General features: G+C 30.6%; 1 protein-coding gene across 43 annotated transcripts in view; it reads right to left on the bottom strand.

Moving 5' to 3' along the window:
• shot (dystonin-like protein short stop) overlaps window positions 1-26,538 on the bottom strand; it is a 342,592-nt gene that overhangs the window by 183,754 nt on the left and 132,300 nt on the right. For 39 of the 43 annotated variants that reach the window (XM_076411401.1, XM_076411417.1, XM_076411418.1 and 36 more), the window contains exons 1-2: window positions 16,413-16,683; window positions 865-1,355 (exon numbers count right to left, since the gene is read on the bottom strand). The exons of 2 other annotated variants lie outside the window; for them this stretch is intronic. In XM_076411401.1, the coding sequence (XP_076267516.1) occupies window positions 865-1,039 (175 nt within the window). In that variant the 5' untranslated portion in view covers window positions 1,040-1,355; window positions 16,413-16,683. Of the gene's footprint in view, window positions 1-864; window positions 1,356-16,412; window positions 16,684-26,538 lie in introns of those variants that run through there. 2 more of the 43 variants (XM_076411404.1, XM_076411413.1) reach the window with 1 other exon arrangement.

Below are 26,538 nucleotides of genomic sequence, written 5' to 3'. Positions count from 1 at the left end.
AACGATGCGTCAGCTCCTATTCTTTTGTACTATAAGAGGATATTTGGCATATTATACTGCTCAAGAAAACAGTCGAATGTTTCCTTCGGATCATGAATTTCTCAAAGTACCCTTTTTAAATTGATAATCCTGCTGTTACAGACAGAGGCAACCGAAAGTAATAATTATCTTAATAGTTTGTAAGCTCCCACCAAACTATAAGCCTCGAAAAAGCTATTGATTGTCTCTTATTTTTCAATCGTCCCCTATCAATTGAGTATTTTAATGACAAAAATACTTTTTAATATATTTTACTTACTTTGGGCTTATTTATATATAACTGATATCTTTTGAGTTGAGTACGATAATGTAGCAACAGCTAATTTAGATTTACCTATAAAAATATCGTCATTATCTATAAAAATCCTTTACAAGCAATTATAGGGAATAGTACACTTGATATTATAAAGAAAAAGACAACAATTTTGGACAAATTGAAATTCGTACTAGTTACACAAATAACTTACATCTTTTAAACTGAAAATGATAATGCAGCAACAGTTAAGTTCAGTTCGGAAAAACTCTTTATAAGTAATTATAGACAATAATACCAAAAAAACACAATAACATTTTGGACAAATAAAAATTGCAGATTAATGAAGTAAAATTATTATTGGAAAAACAGTTGTCAAACATGTATCAATATCTTACTAAGCGATTGCCAACACCTATATTTCATCTCCGATATAAATTAATACGATGTACAGCTTGACAACATAAAAAATGTTATTACAAACCACAAACGATGTTAATCCACAGCATTACGTGTCATAACAACCATCAAAAAGGAACGCCATGCTTAAAATTAGAAACCCATCACCGTACCTGAAGTAGACTGTATAAATAAATCCCACATAGTACCTTTAAATTTCGTGAGGTTCTCCTCGTAACCGTGGGGCACCTCCTCCATCCTCCTGAACTTTTCCGGTGGTCCATCGTGATATATGGACTCCCTGGGATCGAATCCCAACTTCTCCTTGTAATAATTCTGCGTCGACATCACTAACACATTTGACACACGTCGATAACTATATCCGCCACAGTGCGATATGAAATATTAAACTTTTTTATGTGTATATTGATAATTTCTACGTTAATTTATATTAAATGGGTTTTCTTCCGGTTTTTTTAATACTTTTTTTTATAATACAATGATCCTCGCCAGACGATCACGGATTACTTAGTTACTTTAATGTAATTACTTAAAAAGATACACGAGAAAAAGTCTTCAAGTCTTTTTAGGAATGTATTGTTAAATTGTCGTAACTCTCTGTCGGTTTCTTTTTTATCTACGCTAGTTGGATGTGGCAGTCCATCTAAAATAAAAAGATATGGTAATGAGATAATGTACATTTCATTGATCTTGATACCTTGAACGACTGTCAGTGAGTGAAATGTTCTTAAATATTGTTTTTATTGTTTTATTATAATTGATCATATTAACTAATACTAATAATATAAACCATCAAAGTATATCGTAGTTCGATTAAGATGTGACCATCAGTACTAAAATACATTCCCTAATGATATGGAACTAAAATGATAGTACGAAATGCTTGTTTCTATATATAAATATAGGAGAAAAAATATATAAATATATAAGAATAATTATTTTACCAGCGGACAATAATAACAAATAGAAAGCTATGGTATGAATAGGAAAATAATGAAATTTCCACAAAACCTGAGGTAGCATTTAACAACCGTAAAAATGAGTACACTAAATAATTTATAATAGCCAGTATTAAAAGCCTAATCTTTATAAACATTTATAACTTTTTTTTCGTTATTCTATTTATGGTAAAGATGTTATGGACAAAATGCGATATATCGATATAAAAAACTTGACTATTGACCTTTATGACATTTCTGTACATAAAATAACATTTTTTATTTAATACTATTGAGTTATTCGGGGTATACAGATTGTAATTAAGGAACGACCAAAAATGGTATTTTCAAACCATTTCAATATCGCAGTTTCATTGCTCGCCAACAAAAAAAAGAAATGTTTTCAGCGGTGTCCCATCCAAAAGTGAATCCATCTTCATCGACATTGAAGTGGAATATTCTGGATCAACAAGATGTAGTGTATGATGAGCTGCTAAAACCGAAAGGGACAAAATATATGACGTTGCTAAAAAAGTACACTCTCAATAACGAATAACAGTCATCTTGTATTAAAACGTTCGGCTATACGTTGCAAAAGATGAGCAGAAGCTATAGACAGAAAATATGTTGGTTAATACCAAATTTTCAAAATATATGAGTTTTTAAAGGGAAAAAATGAATACTTATAAGCTACCTATATACTAAAATCACAATACTATAAGCATTTAACAGTTAATTAAAAACATTAAAAAGTTCGTCAAAGGTAAAAAGGAAACATTTTCGTTTATTGTCAATTGATATTAAAATTTTAAAACAAAAATTATTTTAATGCATTTGAAATACATTATAAACGTTAGAATAAGAACCAGTCAGTATACATATTCGTGGTGAACCACAATGGTGACCTAATCGCTGTTTTCCAGAAACGAATATTCTCATATTTGTGCAAGCAGTTTGTTTCCTCTTAATCTTTGACCACAAAAACATCAAGAACAATCGATACGTGTTCATAATCAGAAAACATATGTGGCAATTTATCTTGAGGTATTTTTCGCGATATATATGGCTTCTGGTACTACGCATATTGAAATCGTTCGTGAAAAATCGCAGGCTATTTATTAGACATGTTATTGACAATAATTTATCGACTCTGAAAGCGAGCATTCAAATAAAAACACATTTATTTCTCTACCAATAACGTTAAAGTTAACGTCTAATCTTTCATAAATGAGAGAAAAAATGGAGTAGGGAATTTATTGCACTTAGTAGAACTTAGACTAATTGATAAACAAGATCATTTATAGAATGTTATTTATTACTCCGACGTTATCTACAAAAGTCTCTTTCTATCGGCTATAATAAAATAATTCCAATAAATTAAATTAATTAATAAACAAAAATCCGTTAATTATTAACTTTTATCAATTAAATGATGAGTCTTCAGATAGGCGCCGAATATATTAACCCAATTCAAAATTCAGTACCAAAAACCTCTATATATATATAGTGATTTTCTCTTAGAAAGTGCATGAAACATGACGTTCTTGTATAATATCATTCTTAAAATAGTTATATTTCTTGTCTGAGTCATCGATTCTCATATATAAGCTTCAAAGTTAAGAACTAAAAATAACCACTATGATATAAACACAATTTTTGGTGAATTATTTAAAAATTCTTGAGTCGAAACTATAATTCAAGTATTTTAATAGATAGTAGATGATAATTAAAAATACAATTCGAATTTATTAAACAATAACGTAAAAGTTGTAATTAGGATCAAGAGGTAGTCCGAATAATTAATTGGAAACAGCAGGGTATCTGAAATACGTCGATCTTAAATGAGAATGTGTATATATAAAGCACTTGTTCATAAATATCACAAGAAGTACTGGTAGGTTGTTGTATTTCGTGATTTTTATAATGGATAATGACCTGACATATTACAAAAGATTTGTAGTGAATCCATTCAAAGCATGTGTTTATGAATGGAGTGGTGGGAGATATGGTAGAAAATTTGCTTTACATTGGTCCACATTTAACTTGTTAAGTAGAAGTTCAAAGTCAAAAAGTGTCGAGAAAAAACCATATTTGTGAAAAGAACATTCATAGATTTTGCGTCATGACAATGTACTATGTTATGGGACTATTATTGAAAAGGAAGTTATGGCCACAAATCTAAAACCTCGAAACCATCGGTACCATGGTGATGTTACTGAACATTTCAAGGCATGAACGGTACTAATTACCTGAATATAACATTAGGTGTTACTGATAAATAGCTTAAAATCACGAAGAAAATATTATTTCCTACATAGAAAACACAAAAATTATTTAAAAACTATTTTTAGTAGCTCGATATACTTATTAAAAATACACTAATCCAAAACTTTTTCCTTTTTCAACAAATTCGAGAAGTATATTCAGTTGTGAAAGATAAAAATAAATAACATTTGCCCTCGCTATTCACAAGATGCGAATTATCTCATTAAATTAGATTTTCATAAAAACCTCTGTCAGATTCATAATATAAATATCAATAAATATAAGATGTTTGATGAATTTGAAAATTGGAAAACATAGGATAGAAGAAAACACGAAATATTATTCTTGCTTAAAAAATGACTACTATACAAATTCATCCTAGGTTTCCTAAGTAAATGCATAAACCAAAAGTTGCAGTTAGTAAATCTATACTGACATGGTTTTGTACACTAAGATTAAAAATTAATTTGTAAATACTGTTAACTATAAGAGTGGAATAAATAAAGAAAAAATAATGCATTTTCATTTAAGAATACAGATAAATAATTTTAAAAAGGCATATATGATATTAGTAATGCAGAAATATTACAGAAATGTACAAAAATATATAACTAATGATGTGTAAATGGCACTGATGCATTATAGGACAAATAAAATAAATTATGAATTATCTGGTAATTTGAAATATTTATTCTGATGATACTTTTAAAATGAAATCAAAATCAATTTATGTAATAAAATATGTAGTAATACGAAGTTTTATTCTTTCAATATGTTGCATGAAAGTATGAGGTTGCACGAATAAAAACCCTATTCGGAGATTGAACAAATAAAAACCCTTTGAATAACTAAAGTTATGTGTGAAAACTGTGCCGTGTTTCTATGTTGCGAAAATTATGTCGTGTGCTATTTAAATATAAAAAATGTTAGTTAAAACAAAGGTAAATTGACTAAATGCAACATTGATAGGCTATAAGTATCATAAATACACTGTTAATAATATCGTCAATAAAAATATTTGGAAATATTAGCTTGATTTTTGTAAAACTCTTGAAACTTGCACACTAGCCTATATCGTATCATTTATTATATTTAACCGACTAACAAGTTTAAATAACCTGCCAAAAAAACAAAATAAGTAAACATATGTATACCTGGATTGTATACAGACGATAACGATTTCGTCATAGACTATAATTGAAACAAACCGATAACAAATTCTTAAAAAGAGCCAATAAACCTTGGATACAATTTCTGAGAAAATAATTTAAATGATTACCGAGTATGGCTATTACTAAATCTCCCGAAAAAACCTGTGATCTTTACCGCCTAGGACCTAATATAAGACAATTGAAATGACGTCCTGATGCCACCAAATGTCATATGTTAATTAAAACGACCTTCCACTCATTTTGCTCTAATTTCAACCAAATTTGTGAGTGGTGTAACTGTGACAAAATGTTTTATACTTGACCAGTTTAGTAACCATTAACTTTATGTAAATTAGCAGTGGAGTCATTAAAATTTCAGTAGAATTTTTATTACTATTTCTACAAAAAATAATGATAACTGTAGAAAATTAAATTCATTCATATTCATACCAGATATATTTGAAATATAAAATATACATATAAATAAAATTATAATTTAATAATATTAAATTAAAGGGTAACATATTTGAACATGTAACTCCAAATTAAACATGAGGTCCCTTTATAATTATCCCTTAGAGGAAACGGCTTAATACTACTAATGATGTCACGCTTATTAATATACTAAGTAATCTATGAAATAAGATATGATTAAAATAATTAAATATTAGGCCTTACTGAAGGAAATTCAATATCTAGATCGACAATTTCATTACTGATATTTAGTTACAATCAAAAAAAATTACGGCTTATATAAAATTAGGGGAACATGTGCTACATTTATTCTAATTATATTGGTTATTAATGTAATGTTTATTAATTTAATTGAATATCAATATAGAAATTGACCAAAAATTGATATATAACAAGCAAATTTGAAGTGTATCATTTAGGATTACATTGAGCCTCGAAATGGTTGTAGTTTGAAGGTTAGAAAACTCAGGCTATAATTTTGCATCGGCAGCGAGATATTCGGTTTTTGACTGGCATCTGACAATCCGTGAAACCTAATTTCACAAATGTTCATTAAATTTCACATAAATTCAATCCACTTGGAAAACAAAATCATAAAATCCCTTTCAGTCTCCAATCACACTCAGGATTTGCAATCAATACTCTATCGGAAACAGTATGCAAATATTTGTTTACTATCTAAAATTAATTGTTTCAGAGCTAAATAAAAAAAAACTGGCGTATAGGATGCAATGGGTTGTGAATGAGAACTTAGATACATTATTCTTTAAATATTATGCTTAGGCTGTTGATGTTTTCTTCTCGCATTGCAATGTAAAAATAGAGAAACAACAAAGAGATTTTGTAATGTAATAACACTTAGCTACATGTTGCAAAACCTGTCGAAAAAAAATTCGTAAAGTTTAAATGTTTGGCTTGACTAAGCAGCATTTTCATTCTAAAGATACCTGAAAATTAATGGTCTGTTGTTTGTCATTTTTAATATAAATAAAACATGTATATAATAAACAAACATACATATTAAAGCGAAACAATTAATTAATTACACACATTTCACTCAAAATACGCTTAAATGTATAAACTTTACGTCATCAAGTTCAATGTTGGTTACAGTATGAAAGTATGGTATCGTTTCTTCAAATTTAAGTGATCTAAAATAAGATGAAGAGGATGATTCTGATAGAATTCATTAAAGAACTTAGAAAAACAAAAATACTAAAAAAGGACCGATGAATTCTACTAGATATGTATCTAGTTATAAGTGAATTTTTGTGAAAATAAATTGTAGGTTGGTCAGTAACGACTAGTAACAATATATTAATTTGTAAAATAATTAACAATACCAATTATCCCTACAATAATCCCGATACCAACTGGTAAATCACACACTGCAACTACGTACATATTTTCTTGGTACATTCACTAGCAATGGAACAAAGACACAAAAAGAGAAACAAAATTATTTTGTGTAACGTCTCGCTAAGTGAATTAAAGTAGAAGTCGAAAAGTTTTTTTGATAAATACGAAAAATGCACTTTAACACTGGTAAGTTGGTAGAACTGTCTCTATACTGACCTTAATTTTTTGAGCAAATAATGATTGGGAAAAGCTGCCAAGATAATTTTAGACCTGACTGGAGTAATGGTAATTTAATAAAAGTTCTATTGGTGAAAAGAACGACCTAATATTGAGATAAATGTTCTTTATAACAAACCGGAATTAGAAATAAGCGATTTAATCGATTCCCTATTGTACCTCAGCTTTGAAATTGATGTCGAACCAAAGTTTTTATTATCGTAATACCTTTAAATGGTATCAGATAATTAAAACAACCTTCGAATTATTCAGTTCCTATCTAGTTTATCTGGGCGTTTGAAAATCGAAGACGCAAATCTGTCGCTTCCGCTCAGGATTTGTAACCTGTATCTTTGTTGGTGTCCCATTTGTTATGGTTATTTGTTCGGTAAATTTGAATACGTCGAACTAATGGTGGATTAACGCTCAAGGAAACGACGATGATACTGTAAATGTTTTCTTGTTTGCTGAACAATCACACACCATTTTTGTTTAAATAAGCCTATTTAGTGTGTTTGTATTATAATGAAATATTTGGTTATTTTGCAGGTATGTTGTATTGAAGTTAAGTTTTAATTAAAAAAAACGTTTACAGTAAATTAACATTAACTTTGATACAATAGTATATTAAAAACTTATGAAAAATGGTTTAGATTCACCGAAAAAACGAAGGGCCTTAGTAACTTGACCTGTTGAATATTACTTGTTCAAAGAAATGGGGGAAGATCTGCTTTTTTCGTCATCATAGAACATTGTTTAATAATTGTTTAAAATCTTTTTACGGAGTAGGAAATACAAAAATAACAATAAAATATATTAAACAGCTTGTAACACATTTTTGCATTATTGATAACATTCTAAGAAAAATGCAGAAATATTTTAAACCCTAATTTGAAAACTCTAAAATATAGTATTTTACGTGCTCTGAAAGAAAATATTACTTTTTCAATTGAATATGGGAAGTGTATAAAATAATACCTAATATAATGGTTACAAAACAAAAGAAATATCTGAAATGCTATTAAGTGACACGTGTGAGGTCGAAACACGCGATATATTACGATGGCTGACGCTTAACACATCAAAACAAACGAAAGCTAGCTTATATACTTATAAACTTATTAATTATAATGTAATGTTTTAATTCATTAAATATTAATATTTTAAATATCAACAAATATGCTATGCCCTTTTTATGTAACTTAAATTACAAAATTATCAGTTACTTTATATAAAGACTGTGCAAAACTTAATTGTAAGTAAAATTTAACATAAAACGCCACTAATGCCGATAGTATTGTAACTGCCTTAGCTTTAATAGAACATTATTTCTCTACTGTGCAAATTTGAGGCCTGATAAGTGGCCCCAAATAGATGAATTAGTATTCTCATAATATTGTAAACACATATTTCAAATTCACAGCTCTGATACTTATCAATGTTAATATTTCCAATATTACTTATTCATTATTATAAACTGATGCTGATTCATTACGTTATGTAGATGAAATACTTCTAATAAATCCAGGTGAGTCTTCACATTACTGGTTAAAAATACCGGTTGTTATTATATCGGCTAAATACAAGATGAAGAGACATGAAAGGTGGGTCGTTTGTTGCTGTATTGAATTGAAATACCAGGTGTGTTGGCAATTACTTTCCGGTTTTCGTAACATATTTACCAGCATACAATATATTATGATTTTATACGTATGCCATTTCATTTTAATGGCATTGCTTTGCTTCAAAAACGATATTTATTAACCTCACTCACTTCATAACTGCAAAATTCGCGTCCAATCCAAATGACAGAGTTATATATTAATAATTTTTGAAAATGTCGAGTTTTTTATCTGGTCGAACCAGGTTGGTGTAGAACATTATTAACTCTTGAATCCTAGGCATGTTAAACAGTTAACACTCATTGCTACCAACAAAAAATTATCAATATAAACTGCGAATTGATCGAAAAAGTCCACAAAGAAATCATAAAGTCATTGTGTAGTCAGTTGTCAACTCACTTGAAGTTTCATCACAACCGCATTACTATCAAGACTTAGCTCCATCCTACTATCACCCTGTTGCATCGATGGAGGAAGGAGCTTCAAAGGAGGAACTATTCTTTTGGAATGCCATTCATAAATTGCATGAGAGATGGGCAGATTGCATATACTTTTAACTAATTCACTATATACAGTTTAACAATACATTGTAAATAACGTGTTCTATTTAGCGAAAAAAAAAACGAAAGGAATTATCTACACACCTGGTGCTCTTAGATAAGCTCTAAATTTATAATAAAATTAACTTGTAGTTTCTATATAATCTACTACTGTTATAAAGAATTAACTTTCTTACATAGAATGTATTTTTATGCCAAGAATGTTTCTAGTCTTCAAACAGTTGATAACAGCATTTAATCTCTTCAAAAATTCGACGGAGGTAGATCAGGTTACTAGGGTAGTTGCGGAATATAAAAATCGCGAAGATTCAATCACATGATTTATATATCTATTGTTGCTGCATCATGTAGAATTATTATATTATAAAATGAAAATATTTTGAGAATAAATAATGAATTGTTAATGTTCCTAGTATACATTGTAAAACACAGGCACAGTATAAATTATGAAAACATTTATGTGAAAATTCGTATCGAACGATCCCACGGATGTTTTGAATTATAGCGATCTCGTTTTATTTTCATTGGCTCTTCCTCGGGGCCAGTGAATTTGCATTTAAATCCAACGACGAAAAAGGACAACGTCGGAAAACTACGTAGCACGTTAGAATAAATCTACACGTCCCTATATGGTCATTTATATCGAACAAAATATCCGACAAGGTCAGAGCTATTTTCTATTGCTAATTGACTACGGTTTGGAAATATCGTTGTTTTCGTAGGTAGCTTAATAACATGTATATATATGGCGTTATTTTTAAGCGTAATAAACAATTTTAACAGTATTATTTGGAAAAAGTTTGTATTGGGATTATGAAAACAATTCGTAAATACACTCAATTTTTTATGATGGCAAAGAGCGTAAAATTTAAAATAGAATGTGACTTAATGATTACTAATAACTAATTTTAATTACTTTTCGTTTTTATTGTTAGTAATTAAAATAGTTTATATGTTATTTTAATGAAACTATTACAAATAAATGAGTCACCTGGCCGTAAAGAAATACATATACAAATATATATATATATATACAGAAAGAGAGAAGTAGGAGAGGAGAAATAATTTATCGAATGACAAAATACTTCAAATATCTCAAAATATTTTAAAAACCTACTATATGACAAATATATTTAAGTTTATATTTACAACAGATAAAGACCAGAAATATCTGTTATAAGCTCATAATATAAATATGTTGCTATTGACTAACTAGTACTCATAAGAGAAACATAGACTGGATATGGTTCAAACAAATAAAAATTGGAAAAATATCCAATAAGCCTATGAGTTAAAATTTCAAATTTATTGATCAAATAGACGTGATTTTGTGCTTCGAAAAGGCAAAAGGCCTTCAGAAGCTGTGCAGACATGATGTAGCATTAGATATATTCATTGATAATAATAATCCTGGCCATATCATTAAACTTGGAAAACTATCAAAAAACAGGGAAAACTGTATAAATAATGCTATTTCAATAAAAAGCGATTCTTGGAGTAATCATAATTGAAGTTTTGTTTTTCAACAGGGCAATAAACCAAAACATTCATCAAAATTATGTGACAGGTTTAGTAAATCAGCAAAGACTAGAGTAAAAATGAAACGAAGAAATTTTGCAACAAGATATGAAAAACAAGACTGGATATTTTAAGTTACTTTAACTAGATGTTAATCCAAGGTCTGATTAAAATTTGAGCGTAATAACTCATAACTAATCATCTTTTTTAATACTTGTAAACAAGAAAAAGTAAATTTAATGATTCCCAAAATTCACTTAGTTAACTAATATATTACATTGACTAGTGATTATGACTAAGTTATTTTCATGATTACTGTTTTAAAGAAAAAAATATCTTTTTTATTTTATGCAATTTATCTCAGACCTCGAAGAATGCATATGATATTATAATTTTTATTGCATTTAAACGTACAGGATTGATGATACCAATTACTTATTTAAAAAATCGCCACAAAAATGATCATATTAGTTTTTTACGGATATCACTTCCGTACTGATGTATTTACGTATCATTTGACTGATATATTTTAGTTAATGTTAATTACAACAAAGAGAGAAATACAGTAAAGATACAACGTCATCACATAGAGATCAGTTTATCCTTGTATGGCTATATGGTTCGATTTATAGGAAACCTTTTTCACAAGGTTAGGTTTAAATTATTGCTAATTAGCCGTTATAATACATAAAACTCCTTGGTATGTGTGATTTTTCATATAGGAAATCAAAATTTATTAATGCGCATATATAATTTTCGTCTCTTATAACACTATATATGCAAATTATTAGAAGATTAAACAATCCGATGACTGATACGTCAAAAAACTTGTTATTTTTACAATATTGGCGCGTAAAAGATTGTATAATAATTAATAATAAATATTCCCTTTTGTTAATATACTAAAACAGTTCTTTAAAATAAAAAAAATACAAATTACAAAAGTTTAATACAAAATTTGTTTTGTTGTATTGCTGTCTTAATACTTTCAACTTTCTATATATTTTGTTATGTCAAAAATAATATGGAAAAAATTCCAGGATTTGAAGATTTCTTGTTACGATCCGCCATAATGGCGTTCTTTCATAGTTTCGTCTTAAAGTATATGCAGCAGCTTCACAATGGTGGGTTTTGATATGATTGGGGTTTTCGTAAATCGTAAACAAGTGTTGGTTGAGTCTTTGGTGTTATACATTAAAACAAAAGTATTTTAAAGTCTCATTTTACCAACTATGGGTTTATCTGAACTTTAGAAATCATCCCTGAAGACATCCGGTCTTACCCAGCCTGGTTACTGGCGTGACTGGGATCAATTTCATTGTCGGATTTTGCAATCTTGCTTAAGGACAATCACAAATGTTAAACAATCATAAACATAAATTTACGACCATGTCCTAGCAGGATTCGAACCCGCTGCTATCGCAACAGTAGGAGGACCGTCCAATCGCCTTTACCACTGCGCCACCAAACCGGCAGTGTTATACATTTAGTGTACGTAGTAATTAGCCAATTGGATTGATTATTGAAAGATGGTAGAAAGTGATCGAAATAAACTCTATCACCATAAAAATTATTATTTATTATATATTTTTTTAAATAAATACCAAATTTAACCTCATCATGAAGCTTAATTTAAAAAATAGGGTTATCTATATAATTTTAAATATTTACGAAGCATATGATTCAGGAAATGACCCAGAGAATAACAGATTCAGTTCATCCCACATTCGTAATTGCTGTATAGATGGAATCTTAGTAAAAACGGTAACTATTGTTTGCATATCAGTGTTCTCGGTCATGTACCACTAAATTAAGTCTAACCAAGGATAAGACAGACTATTCTGATGTCATTTCGTGGGAACAATAATACAGAAAATTTTATTTACAGTTCTAGGTCAATATAATTATGCATTGTAGCAATACCATGGTTTTATAGTGATTAAAACATCATATATCTATCCAAAAACTATTTCGAACATTCGTATAATTCATATTTATGACCTTGGCAGCATTAAATATTGTCAAGCGCCATCGGACGTTCTCATTGGAGGCTTGACATTCTTGAACATAATTTTCTTGATGTTTTTTGATGTTCAAGGGACACCAAGAGTTTGGTTCCAATAGACGGAAAAGCCCATTAATTTTTACAGAGAATATTTAGAAAAACAAAAAATATTCTAATAATAAATTAATTTATAATAACTAAAACGTTACTAGAGAAAAGTAAAAGCTGGTTGTTAGAGAAACAAAACATTAATCTCAATTTGATAGTTGAATTTTGTGTAAAAAAACATCATGCCATGAATTGTAAATATTGTCGGATGTAAATGCAATGGCACCAAGCAACAATCAAGGTCGCCTAAAATGTCTTGTTTTTGTCCGATTTTAAAACCTCAACATTTCAATTATCATCGTTAAAAGAACGATGTTTTTATTTAAATCACTATCAAGTATCGGTCATATAATTATTAGTAAGATTGTAAAATATTTTTTGTGGTGAATGTATGTTATAGCGAAATTTACAGCATTTTTTGCTGAACACACCAATATTAAATATACAAAACTCCAGTAGCTTAAAGATACATTTTTTTCTGGTTTAATTCATTTAAAAAACTATAGGAAATAAGAAAAAATCATAACTAAATTATCTGGAATTGGAAACATATTTATAACCATGATTTTACAATCTAAAAATGCTGCTGAATAGTAGTACCATTTTTTTACCGCTGAATGTTTGAAAAGACGCAACATTTTTCCAATATGAAATTACAATATTGTAACAAGAGATGAGAAAGACCAGTAGCCAGAGAGAACACTTTAAAAAATAAATAACAAGTATATTATTCACTAAGAAATCATCAAAATTAACTAATAAACTTTGAATAATAAACGAAACGTATAATAAACAAAATATATAAGTACAAAGTTAACTAACAATAGTAATCTGAAATGTCGTGAGTAATACTAATTAAACAAAAAATAAAAAAGAAATTAATAACTAATAAAATAAAAGTATAAACTCAAAGTAGGTGATATGACCGAAAATGTCAGAAAAACACGTATATATTTACTTCTAGCGACTTATTTAAAAATATTTAAGTATAACCTATTGAAAAATTCTATGAGTCGATATTTCTTGGATAACAATTAAAAAAGAGTTTTAATGATGATTATTTCAATTAGTTGATTGGGGCCTGTTTAATAGAAATTCTTTAACGAAAAAAACCTATAAACTCAACTTCTTGTTGTTGAATAAGCGAACCATTAATAAATTCTACACTTCTCACTACATAAAATATTAATCGAACATAAAAATATAAAATAAATAATATTTTAATATGTTTAAGAATAAAAATATATATAAGCAGATCTATTTAAGATAAAAATAACTATATTAACCCAGAAAGAATAAAAATAAAATAAATGAACAGTAACAAGTTTAGAAAACAATTAATATGGTTTTATTATTTCAGAAAAGTTCGTTGAACTATTCTTTGAATCGTTCTTTCTTGAATAATAATTAAAAAATACTGGATATTTCAATTAGTTAGATTTTTGCGTAAAGCCACTGTATAAATAATATTTTATTTGATTGACGTCCATTTATTTGTAACTTTTTAATACTGATAACGAATCAAAAATGCGTAATAAATAAAACAAACACTCATAAAGTTAACCACATTACTAGTTGGTTATGTACTGAGAAATATTCATAAAACATAACAATATTACAGAATTTAGTATCTAATAAAATAAATGACATATCTTATTAGCTTGTAGTAAATTATTTTAGAATGTTTAAGAATAAAAACATACATAAGCATACCTAATTAAGATAGAAATAATTATAATAATCTAGAAATAATAAAAATAAAATAAATGAACAGTAATAAGTTTAAAAAACAGTTAATATGGCTTTGTTATTTCACAAAAGTCTGTCGAACTATTCTCTAAATCGGTTTTCCTTGGATAATAATCAAAAAATGGTTCTAATGCTGCCGTTTTGCTTTTTGTGTAATGTCACAGTTTACACAGTGTGTTATTTGGTTGGCATCCATTTATTTGTAACTTTTTAATACTGATAACGAATCAAAAATGCGTAACAAATAAAATAAACACTCATAAAGTTAACCACATTACTAATTGGATATGTACTGAGAAATATTCATAAAATATAACAATATTACAGAATTTAGTAACTAATAAAATAAATGATATATCTTATTAGCTTGTAGTAAATTATTTTAGAATGTTTAAGAATAAAAACATACATAAGCATACCTAATTAAGATAGAAATAATTATAATAATCTAGAAATAATAAAAATAAAATAAATGAACACTAATAAGTTTAAAAAACAGTTAATATGGCTTTGATATTTCGCAAAAGTCTGTCGAACTATTCTCTAAATCGATTTTCCTTGGATAATAATCAAAAAATGGTTCTAATGCTGCCGTTTTGCTTTTTGTGTAATGCCACAGTTTACACAATGTGTTATTTGGTTGGCGTCCATTTATTTGTAACTTTTTAATACTGATAACGAATCAAAAATGCGTAATAAATAAAATAAACACTCATAAAGTTAACCACATTACTAATTGGATATGTACTGAGAAATATTCATAAAATATAACAATATTACAGAATTTAGTAACTAATAAAATAAATGATATATCTTATTAGCTTGTAGTAAATTATTTTAGAATGTTTAAGAATAAAAACATACATAAGCATACCTAATTAAGATAGAAATAATTATAATAATCTAGAAATAATAAAAATAAAATAAATGAACAGTAATAAGTTTAAAAAACAGTTAATATGGCTTTGTTATTTCGCAAAAGTCTGTCGAACTATTCTCTAAATCGATTTTCCTTGGATAGTAACCAAAAAATGGTTCTAATGCTGCCGTTTTGCTTTTTGTGTAATGTCACAGTTTACACAATGTGTTATTTGGTTGGCATCGATTTATTGCTAAATTTTTAATCAAAAAAATTATAACTTCAACTTAGTATATAAAATATTGACGACTTTTATAATTAAATAATTGAATTACTTAATGAAAATGACTGCTAACGAACCAAAAGCGAATAATAAACCAAACAAATACTCACAAATTTAACTAACACTTCTAATTGGATATATAGTGAGAACATAAAAAATAATAACAAATTTAATAACTAATAAAATAAAAGTATAAGCTAAAAGTGAGTAATAAGTCAAATAAAGTAATTTCCTTCCAGTAACTTAATTTAAAATATTTAAGAATAATCTAATGAACTTTGAGTCGATATCTCTTGGATAACAATAAAAAAATACATTTAACACTGGCTATTTCAATTAGTTGATTGAGCTCTGTTTATGAGAAACTGTTTAACTAAAAAAAATTATAACCTCAACTTCTTGTTGTTGAACAAGCGAACCATTAATAAAATGGTTACGGGATTCAGGTCATGTATCGGACGTGCTGACGGATTAAAACAAAAAATAAATAAATAAGAGGCAATCCACCCCGTAAGGCAAACGGTTGGTCGCGACAATTACTCCATTGCCGCTCACTGACAATCGCAAGAACCGTTAGAATCGACCACACTTACAATAGACGACGACGACAACGTGCAATAAACAACAATAACGGCTGTGAGTAGATGATGGTGAAGAAAACGAAGAGTACAAACAGTCAATGTATGGCACACGGTCGTAGCCGAGATCTGAATGGCGCGCACATCCGCTCGATTCACGTTTGCTGCCCGACAACCGACGGATAACTGAAGTGACTGAGTGTGACTGAAGGCCCGCTTGGGATGGTGACTTCGAAGACCATCGCCGTCGACCGTTCTTGGGCGGCCGGCCGATGTGACCACATATGGGACTGACGTGCGCCACTGGTGGGCAGCGGCGGCCGTGGGACGAGAAGGGGGGCCCCTCGAACCAGACGACCACAGAATTCGGCTTAACGCAACTGCGATACGATTGACCTGTTCGATGAAATCTGATTTTGGAGAAATATTTTACAGGAAGATTACACGGACATTCATATTATGGCGTTAAAATAACTATGACTAGAAGTGTCGGCCCCCGAGAAAAATATCGATATATCGGAGAAAAAATATTAATATTTTTAATAAACTCTTACAATTAAGTACCAAAATACACTAAACAACAAAAATAATTAAATGTTTTTATAATATTTAAGAAATATATTTAATTCTTTTGAAAAAATGTCGAAAAATATCGACTAATAAAAATATCGATATATCGATATATGCGTCAAAAAAATAGAACTTAATTAATAGAAAACAATTAATAACCAGTTCTTCAAATATTTAAAACACATATGTTTATAATAAACACGGACAAGAAGTGAAAGGTTGTTAAATCTAACAAACACAAGCAGTAGCATTAGCGACACCCACCTCAAAAAAGGCGCAATCAAATTTGTACAACAAATATAACATTCTCCTTAAACTATGTTTACAATATTAGGCTAAACCTGTTTTAATATTATCTGTTGGTATCTATATGATATGTATATTTTTAATAAAACTGTAATATTTTACTAGTAACTCTTCTGCTCCATTAAGTTAAATAGTATTATCTAATTTAGCAACTGCAATTAGTTGTTTAATTTTTAGACAATTTCGATCATTATTTCCCAGACAATTCAAAGAAAGATCCTTAATCGTCAAATATTTGTAGCGACCGCTACAACCCTTTAGGCCACCACGCATTCACCTACATCAAAGTCTTCTCCCGTCGATCACATGTATCATTCAATATCGTAATAAACAACTTTTTATTCAATCAGTGTTTTCAGTTCTCGTGTGAACTCCTTCCACAAAATAGTAGTGAGTGTTCGGACAAATCGCATCGCATCGACAGCCAATCATTCCGACCGACCGACCAGACGAACATTCCTACAATTGGTGACCCCGACGTGATCAAACTGCCTAACAGACAAACCAGCTCAACAGGTGCTCCACACGTGCATGGCACGAGGAACGGAACCCATCAACATCACATGGTCGACGTTATCCCACGAGGCTAACGCGATGGACGAAAACCACAGAAGCCCATCATGCATAACATCAACTTATGAACGCCCTAGAATCACAAAAATTGACACGTAAGGTACCACACTTATAGGTACCCTCAAACAAAGCGGAACGTCCCAAGACGAACGACGTCCTGCTACAACTTCGATGGCATCTGATCCCGTAAAACTCCTCACTCAGGTTGGGATCCCCATCTCATAAGCAGTCCCTAGGCGATTCATTACGTGATTGCGCGTGCACTCCGGACCTGCACCACATGGAGGTACGTTCCACGGCAGCTCCACTAGGAGGGGAGTGAGGTAGCGACCGCTACAGCCCTTTAGGCCACCACGCATTCACCTACATCAAAGTGTAAGGTTGGCAACGCTGGTGGATTGGTACCATGCGGTTCCCAGCTACAAAAGGCCACTAGGACGACGTCTAGCTCTCTTTCCTTTTCTCTATCCCCTTGTAACAGTACCACTTCCACAGCGCTACCGTACTTCCTCTACCTCACCTAATATCCTGTCGATTCTCCTATAGACCAATATCATTCAATATCGCTATAAACAACTTTTTATTCAACCAGTGTTTTCAGTTCTCGTGTTCTCGAATTCCTTCCGTAAAATAGTAGTGAGCGTTCCGACAAACAATCGCATCGACAGCCACACATTCCGACCGACCAGACGAACCTTCCCTTCCTACATATTCAAGATACAAATGAACATCAATTCTGATCCATGCTAGCATTTTATAGTAATATTTTGCCGGTGTAATACAAGCGAAAGAAATCGGTTTAATTTTAAGAAAAATTAAACTACATTCACAAAATTTTTCGTTTTATTCACCCGACCTAGTTCCCATAAAGCGCTGCCAATGACTTTGCTTGTTTCATGATCGAGAGCGCTTCCGTTTTTGCCAGTTCTCGTTAATTAAAAATATGTTAGTGCTATACGGATTTTTGTTAAATGGCCGCCTCAGCTGGTTTGGCACTGGGCCCATTTTTTGCTTCTGTTTCGCGAATAGTTATATAGAATATATTCGCATAAGAAATAGTCTAGTGGCATCAAATAGTAGTCGTATTAAAGCGTCCAAAACAATTGATAACCAGGTCACTAAACTTGATTTGCAAAATGTTGTAGTAGCTGCTGTAGTACCTTGAGTTGCTTTACTGGAAAAGTAAACGGTGTGCATTGGAAATATTGGGTAGCAATTGATACTGACACGGACTTGAACGTCATTTGTTAAATAGGTCAACATATATATCAGTACAAAGACAGAAACAGCAACAAAAAATCTGAACAAAAACATACAACATAGTGGTCCGCAAAAATAATAATAGAAATAAAACAAAAAAAACTACGAAATGTATAAAGAAAGAAGAGCAAGAGCAAAACAAATGAATAGAAGGGGCAAAATAGAAAACATGGATACGAACAGTAAAGAAAACCAAAAATATTATTACAAAGTTTTAAAAATATGTAGAAGAGAAAAAACCTATAATTATATATGAATTATCTGGTATAAAAATATGTAAAAAAAATAGAAATATTGGTAGGAGATCTTGCAGGTGATGTAATGGTAATAACTGATAGGCCATAACATCTACCGAAAATCTTGAACAGATGGGATATGATCTAAGAGAATATGAAACGATAATTGATAAAAGCAAAATGAAAGTCATGATGGTGGGACAGCCAGAAGTAATAATTATCCAAATTGAGAGTGTTGAAGATGGAAATGAATGCTAGAATTGGAAAAGCCATGAATTAGTATTTCACTATAAAGGGCAAATTCATTAACAAAACAGAATATTAAGAAAAAAAGATCAGACAAGAAGTCAGAGGTTGACTTCTTGATATAGTTTTGTTTTATGTAATATACAAATTATTTAATGTAGTTTACTTCCTGTTCGATTGTTTGCAGCTTGTGCCACTAGTAAGAATTAATTATTAAATTGACGTGGGCTACTCTGATCAAACCACACGTACCATTTTTAGTAGGCATCAAATATACCAATAATTTTGACGTCAGTAGTTTTAATATTTATTCGCAAGCTTCAGGCACCAAATAATCGCGTCGATTGATGATTTTTGCAGGAGAAAAACGGCAGAAAAAAGCCCGATATCGCCAAATATGGGATAGAGGGTCGCTTATCGGCGGTTTCGCCCAGAATATGAAGCGTCTTCTTGTGCAAGTGGATTGAACGAAAAACAAACAAGGCTGACATACTTTTTTTTCACTATTAACAAGTATAATTATAGGCCTTAATCCCGTATAATGCCCCGGTATTAAATTTCTCCATGCATTCTTTCGCGGTTCATTTAGGTGCGGTCACAAAGAGAAGCTTAAAGAGCTTAAACAATAATCTAGATTTTTTTGTAAATACTTGTTCACTTTTATGTCATAATATTAAATACTTTAAAATAATTTGAGAGTCTGAGTGGGTTAATTATAAGTAACATAAATATTATATCACTTAGCCAACAACTGTTTCCATTTTTAATATTACTTAATTATGTTTTAATAATTAATAATAAATGGCATCTAGCTTTTATTACATTCACCACTTTTTTCAGTTAATACTAACCTTAAAAAGAACGCTGCCAAAATTTCATGACATTTTACTCACAAATTTGTGAGTTATTGTGCTAAGAGTGATACTGCCTTTTTATAATTTTGTAAAACGGTTTAAAATGATCGACATCCCCAATTCATAATATACGGCATCAATCTGGTCCCACTAGACATACAGCATGATCTTGCGACCAAATCATGCGGGATCCTCCAAAATAAATCAATTTTTAATCACCGGTTATTATTCGGTGCGGAAATGACGATTTTGCAGTTGCCCATCATCTTGCCATCATTTGATTCTTTCACATCGCTTGTAATCATTGAAAAATTGCGACTCCGATTACAATCAACATTTTTGATCAATTCTCAATCCAATAACTACTGCAACGCCGTATAATCAAACGTTGCCGGCCAATATTACGATGGCTACATTTGCTGATGATACTGCGATTATAGCTGTCGGGGATAATAGTGAAGAAGCCTCACGAAAATTACAACAGGCAAGTGACAATATAAATAATTGGACACAAGCTTGGAAAATAAGAGTTAATAAAAGTAAATCTGTACATGTGCAGTTCACCTATAAACAGACCGTACAAGCACCAATAACATTAAATAACACTATCATTCCATATAGCAACAACGCTAAATATCTCGGAATGAATTTCGATGCAAAACTTCACTGGAAGGAACATATAAAGAAGAAAAGAAAAGAACTGGAATTGAAATATAGGAAAATGTACTGGCTAATTGGAAGAAAATCACAATTATCAGTACATAATAAATTGCTATTATATAAGCAAATATTGAAACCTATATGGACATACGGAGTTCAATTATGGGGATGTTCTGCAAAAAGTAACATTAATAAAATACAAATTGTTCAGAACAAAGTCCTGAGAGGTATTGTGGGTGCACCCAAATACTATAGGACTGATTACCTACATCGAGACCTTCAGATACCCACAGTCAGTCAAGAAATCGAGAGAATTGCAAGGGGGCATGAGGAAAGACTCCATTCTCATACTAATATTGAAATATTGCAACTTTTGGATACCACCAGAACAGGAACAGAAAAAATTCAGTAGTGACATGTATAAACGTTATTTCACCAGAGACACTGAGTTAGGGCAGATGGGTCCTCCTAGTTATATATCTAGATTTAAGCTGGACGGAAAAGACTACTAACAATATATTAATTAAATAATAAAAAAAAACGTTGTTGGCCCACCAGGAAGTTCTTCGCCACATATGAATTGTCGAAATCACGTTTCACATTTCCTTATGACTGCAGTCACGGTATCACTTATTTCAGCGGTTTTATAATTTTGGTGAAAAGTAAAGCGTACCGCAAATGCACCTTTTTTGGCATAAAATTGGACATTTTCAAAAATATTCTGTTATTTTGGCGAAATGTAACTGGTGGTTAGGTTAATATCAGTAGAATAAAACACATACATCAAATCATATTATTGCATACTTATGGCTATGAAAGCTGTTATAAAAACCGGAAAGTAATTATCGACAAATTATAGTAACTGACATCCCCATACAAATCTTACATATATCTCACAATACGCCTGTAAACTTCTATAGTGTAAAAATACTACAACTGTTACGTTTACGTCATAATAGTAAGAAAAAAATCTATTGTATATCCAAACAAATATTTTGCGAATGACGAAATTGACAGAATCAACGTTTATGTCATCGTCTCGATATATTCAAATTATTAATCCAAGCCAACGGACGACAATCGAGAAGGCATCTCTTTTTATCTTACCGTGCCATCGATGGATATCGATTCAGATACGAACCGGCGGTGGCCGATAATGGCGATTCGGTTTCAGACATCATTAAAAACGGATCATTTACATTTACTCCTCGGGTGTTATTTAAATATCACTTCTACGGAACTAATCATCTAGGCGTGTTTTGAAATTATGTTTCAGTGTAAGAAAATGATAATATATCTCCGTAAAGGGTAAGTATGGACGACTGGTTTTTGTTCTTTTTTTTCAATAAAAGGTTGTCCATCACTGAATTGTGATATTATCACAATTTTGTTGAATACTATATAAGCTCTACTATTTCTGTGTTAAATTGGCAACTAAAATGACATGACAGCTGGTTTCCAATGTTTAGAATTTCATTACAATATTTCTGATTATTTATACACTCATAACATATGCAACTGTGTATGTAGAGACATGTAGAGACACTTTCTATACTTCCCTCTCCCTTAAACCATACAACTAATCTTCAACCATGCCTGGTAAGGGGTTGAAATCTTCGAATTTCCTTGACTGCTTGGGAAGGAAATTTCTTAATAGATTTTTATAATTAGTTCCCTATAAGCTTCCTCAATTCAATTGCTTTCAAGATATCGAAATTATTGAGCGATGAACTTAAATTGATTTTTTTATCCCTATAATACCTTCCTTTACATAACATTTAGGTTTCGTAAATTACCTAATTATCCTATTCGCCTAAGGTGAATGTGCCTTGGTATGATTCAGTAGAAAATAACATAGTTGTAGTTATTGGTTAGTAATAATCATTAGTTGTATACTAGTTTTAATTAAAACAATTTAAACCCCCTATTCACCTTATTTAGTTGTGTTGGATTTGTTGCTTAAACCATAAGCTCAAACATCATTGAAAACTAGAAAAACTGATTATTTGGTTTGGTTTGGTTTGGTTTGGTTTGATGAAATAAGGATGTGGAAAAAGTTTGATATAACATTTAGGAAAATAGCAATATTCTAGTCTGCGCACATATAACAAAACCAAAAACATTACTCTAATGTTGAGCCTGTAATAGTAATATACTATTAGATGTTTGCTGGAATTTTGATCAGCGATATTTATCGACGAAAATGTGAAATATCAATATACACAACTGTTAGATGAAATTAGATGCATTTTGAGATATCTGGCTCTACGTAAAATGAGTTCATGGAACGTGGAACTGCATTTTCGACATTCATTACTTTTGTTGCTTGATTTGTAGAAATCTGCTGCCGAAGCCCATAAAAACACTTTTAAAAAGTTATGATAAGGCTGCCTCGTTATATCCAAATTGTCGGTTTTGATTCCCAACGATTTAATAGTGATGATTTTGATGTCAATGGCAAAGAACGGCTTGGAGGACGAAAAAAGTTCGAAACCAATGAATAGCATGACTGATTGGATGAAAATCCAGCTCAAATTCTCAAAGAGCTTTCAGACAGCGTAGCAGTTTATGAACCAACTATTTCCATACGTATACATGCCACGGTGAAGATACCGTTTCAACATCGCGGTTTCATTGTTTTCCAGGCAAAAAGGGTTGCTGTGCTGGTGATGTAAAGTAGATGACAACTGCTAAAACCAAATGAAACTATTATTGAATGTTTACCACTGTCAATTGAATCAAAAGAACAGTAACAGCGAGTATCAGACACGATACTTATAAAGGATACGCTGTTACATATATTCACTCTTAGTATAATAATTACATCATTTAAAAAATATTTATATTAGTTCTTGAGGCATCAGATTAAGACATGAAAACGAGGGAGTTTTATTTCTAAGAAATTATCATGTCTTGTTATAAGAAAGTCACAAAAATTCTGTCGAAACCATTGCCAATACAACTCAATCTTAAACAATGGGACCCGCAATATTCATAAAATCATCATTAGCATCGTCCAACACGAAAGAAAGTTTTTTTAATGAAAAATGTTCGTAGACTAAATTTGAATAACGATGACGCAATGCCTCTCTTCAGTCAATCAAATAATGCAATAAATCATCACCGTAAACGTGTCAATATGGGCAAACAAACAGATAAGCAACTTGTAGATCCCGAACAATTCCACTCGATTACCATAATTGTGCAATCGAAAGTGATTCATACCTTCTTCAGAGAAGGTGTATTGGTGCCTTGCGATGATATAAGTAGGTTAAAGCACAATGCATTCCTTTTTAACATTGTTCAAATCTGGAGGAGACTCTCTATCTACACCTACGAGCACGTAACGTGCATATATATTGACGATATTTTAGTGGTTTAAGATGTTTAGCAACGTCTGCATAATTTCTGATGTTAATAAGGGATTTATTTTGTAATAAAACACTTAAATATGTTGAAGTTGATATATTAGGTTATATATATATATATATATATATATATACAAATTCCAAATTATATGTATATGAAATGCGAAAATGGTAATTTTTTTAATGACTAACCTGCATAATATTTAATCCTTTTAATTATTCCACTATAACATAATTTTTTTAAAGTATATTTCTACAGAAAATTGTATTGCGCGCTTAATGACACCTTTTTCATATTTGTTAAATGTCAATTGCTAGATTAGATACGTTATTTGGAGGTTTTTAAGATTTATTTAGTATTTAAATATTAAATATCTATGTTTATCTTTATTACTATTATTATGTACATATTTTTATAAATAAAACTTTTAAATCACAATATAGTTCCAGTTTGTGATGTTCTTTGTGTTTCTGAATGGTATAATTTAGTCACAACTCTTTATATGGGAGATCGCCTTCTGTGTTCCTAACTGTGTACTCTTTCTTGTTCTGATGATGTGTTTTCTGACCTGTAATGACCTGGTAGCGCTATAGATAGTCTCGAAAGTTTAAACATAGTCTCAAAACAATAACAACTAAAATCCAAGCAAAGGCACTTAAATGAAAATGCAAAGCAATAAGTTTTTTTCGATAATCATCATGGAACATGAAAATGCACTAGTTTCCTGATATTAATCCTCAGACATATTAATAAGGAAAACAACATAAACTGAGGAAGTACAAGTCATCGCTAAGACAGTACATCATCAACACGAGGGTTCTAGCTAAATACAATATTTCAATATTAAATTATCCACCTTTTACTCCCTCTCCTCCCGACAAGACTTTAGCACTCTTCCCCTGTTTTAATCAAACAATTGGTTTAAGCTTTTATATTCTACGTTTACCTAATACCGTTAGTCATGGTAATCATGTAAACATTACAACTTCAATCAGCCTTTTCGATAGCTTTTCTTATAAGTTTGTACAAATTCATATACAAATGTATTTCCATTGAAAGTCCTAATGAAAAATGTGTGATGTGCTAAAGTTTTGTTGCTGCTATATATTTCATAACTGCTTTAAAATAAGCGTCCTGAAATTGCTGGGAGAAGAAGATTTCCAGCATTGTTCCCAATAATAAAATATTCGCATGGAGTGTAAACGGAGGGTGTATATTGAAATTAATAACAAATTAACAAGCTAACGTTAACGTTAAATAAAGTGTTTTATAACGCGGATCTCGTTATTTAACTTTTTAAAGGTTTTTCTTAATTTCAAGCTTCATTGAAAAGTCGGTACAATATATTTTTGTCAAAGTGTTGTCCATCGATAGCCGCTACTTTTTCCCATCTCTCAGGCAATTTACGGATTCCATCTCGAACGAACGATGTATCTTTTGAGACTTTCCTTTTGTATCTTCATAAGAACTGCAGCGCTACTCAAACAGACTCATATGTAGGAACAAGTAGTAATCAGAAGGACCAAGGTCTGGAGAATACGGCAGGTGGGGTAGCATTTCTTATTTTAATATTCCCATGTATGTTTTTACCGGCTTTGCAACGTGTGGTCGACCGTTGTCATGCTGAAGAATAACATTGCTATGTCTTTGCTAGTATTCTGGCCGTTGCTCGCGCAGTGCTCAGGTCAAATGTATCAATTGTAGTCGATAGCACTTCCTATTGATATAGCCTTCAAATCTTCAAATCTTCATCTTCATAATTTCTATCTGTTAAGAACGCCCTTTGTCTTCGGTGTCAAAATTGTCACTTTTAAAAAACGTCGAAAGCAGTATTCACATGTTGAAATTGATGGAGCATGGCAGTCATAAGCTTCGCACACACACACACCATTTCGCACTTGACATGCAATGTAAGTTTTTTTTATTACTCTTATTAGTTCCACAATCTGCCTACAGGACAATAAGTATTTGTTATGTTTATATTATATGGCATGTAGAAATTCACTTTATTAAGTGATCTCCTGTATAAAATACTTAATTTTAGTTAACTAGTCTTACTCTAATGTC

This window comes from Rhynchophorus ferrugineus, unplaced genomic scaffold, assembly GCF_030347505.1.
Source record: "Rhynchophorus ferrugineus isolate W39M unplaced genomic scaffold, kcgeb_rfMv2 rfM8, whole genome shotgun sequence".
Taxonomy (NCBI): Eukaryota; Metazoa; Arthropoda; class Insecta; order Coleoptera; family Curculionidae; genus Rhynchophorus; species Rhynchophorus ferrugineus.
Note: the sequence above shows the minus strand (reverse complement) of the source record. Positions and strands in the feature narration are given on the sequence as shown.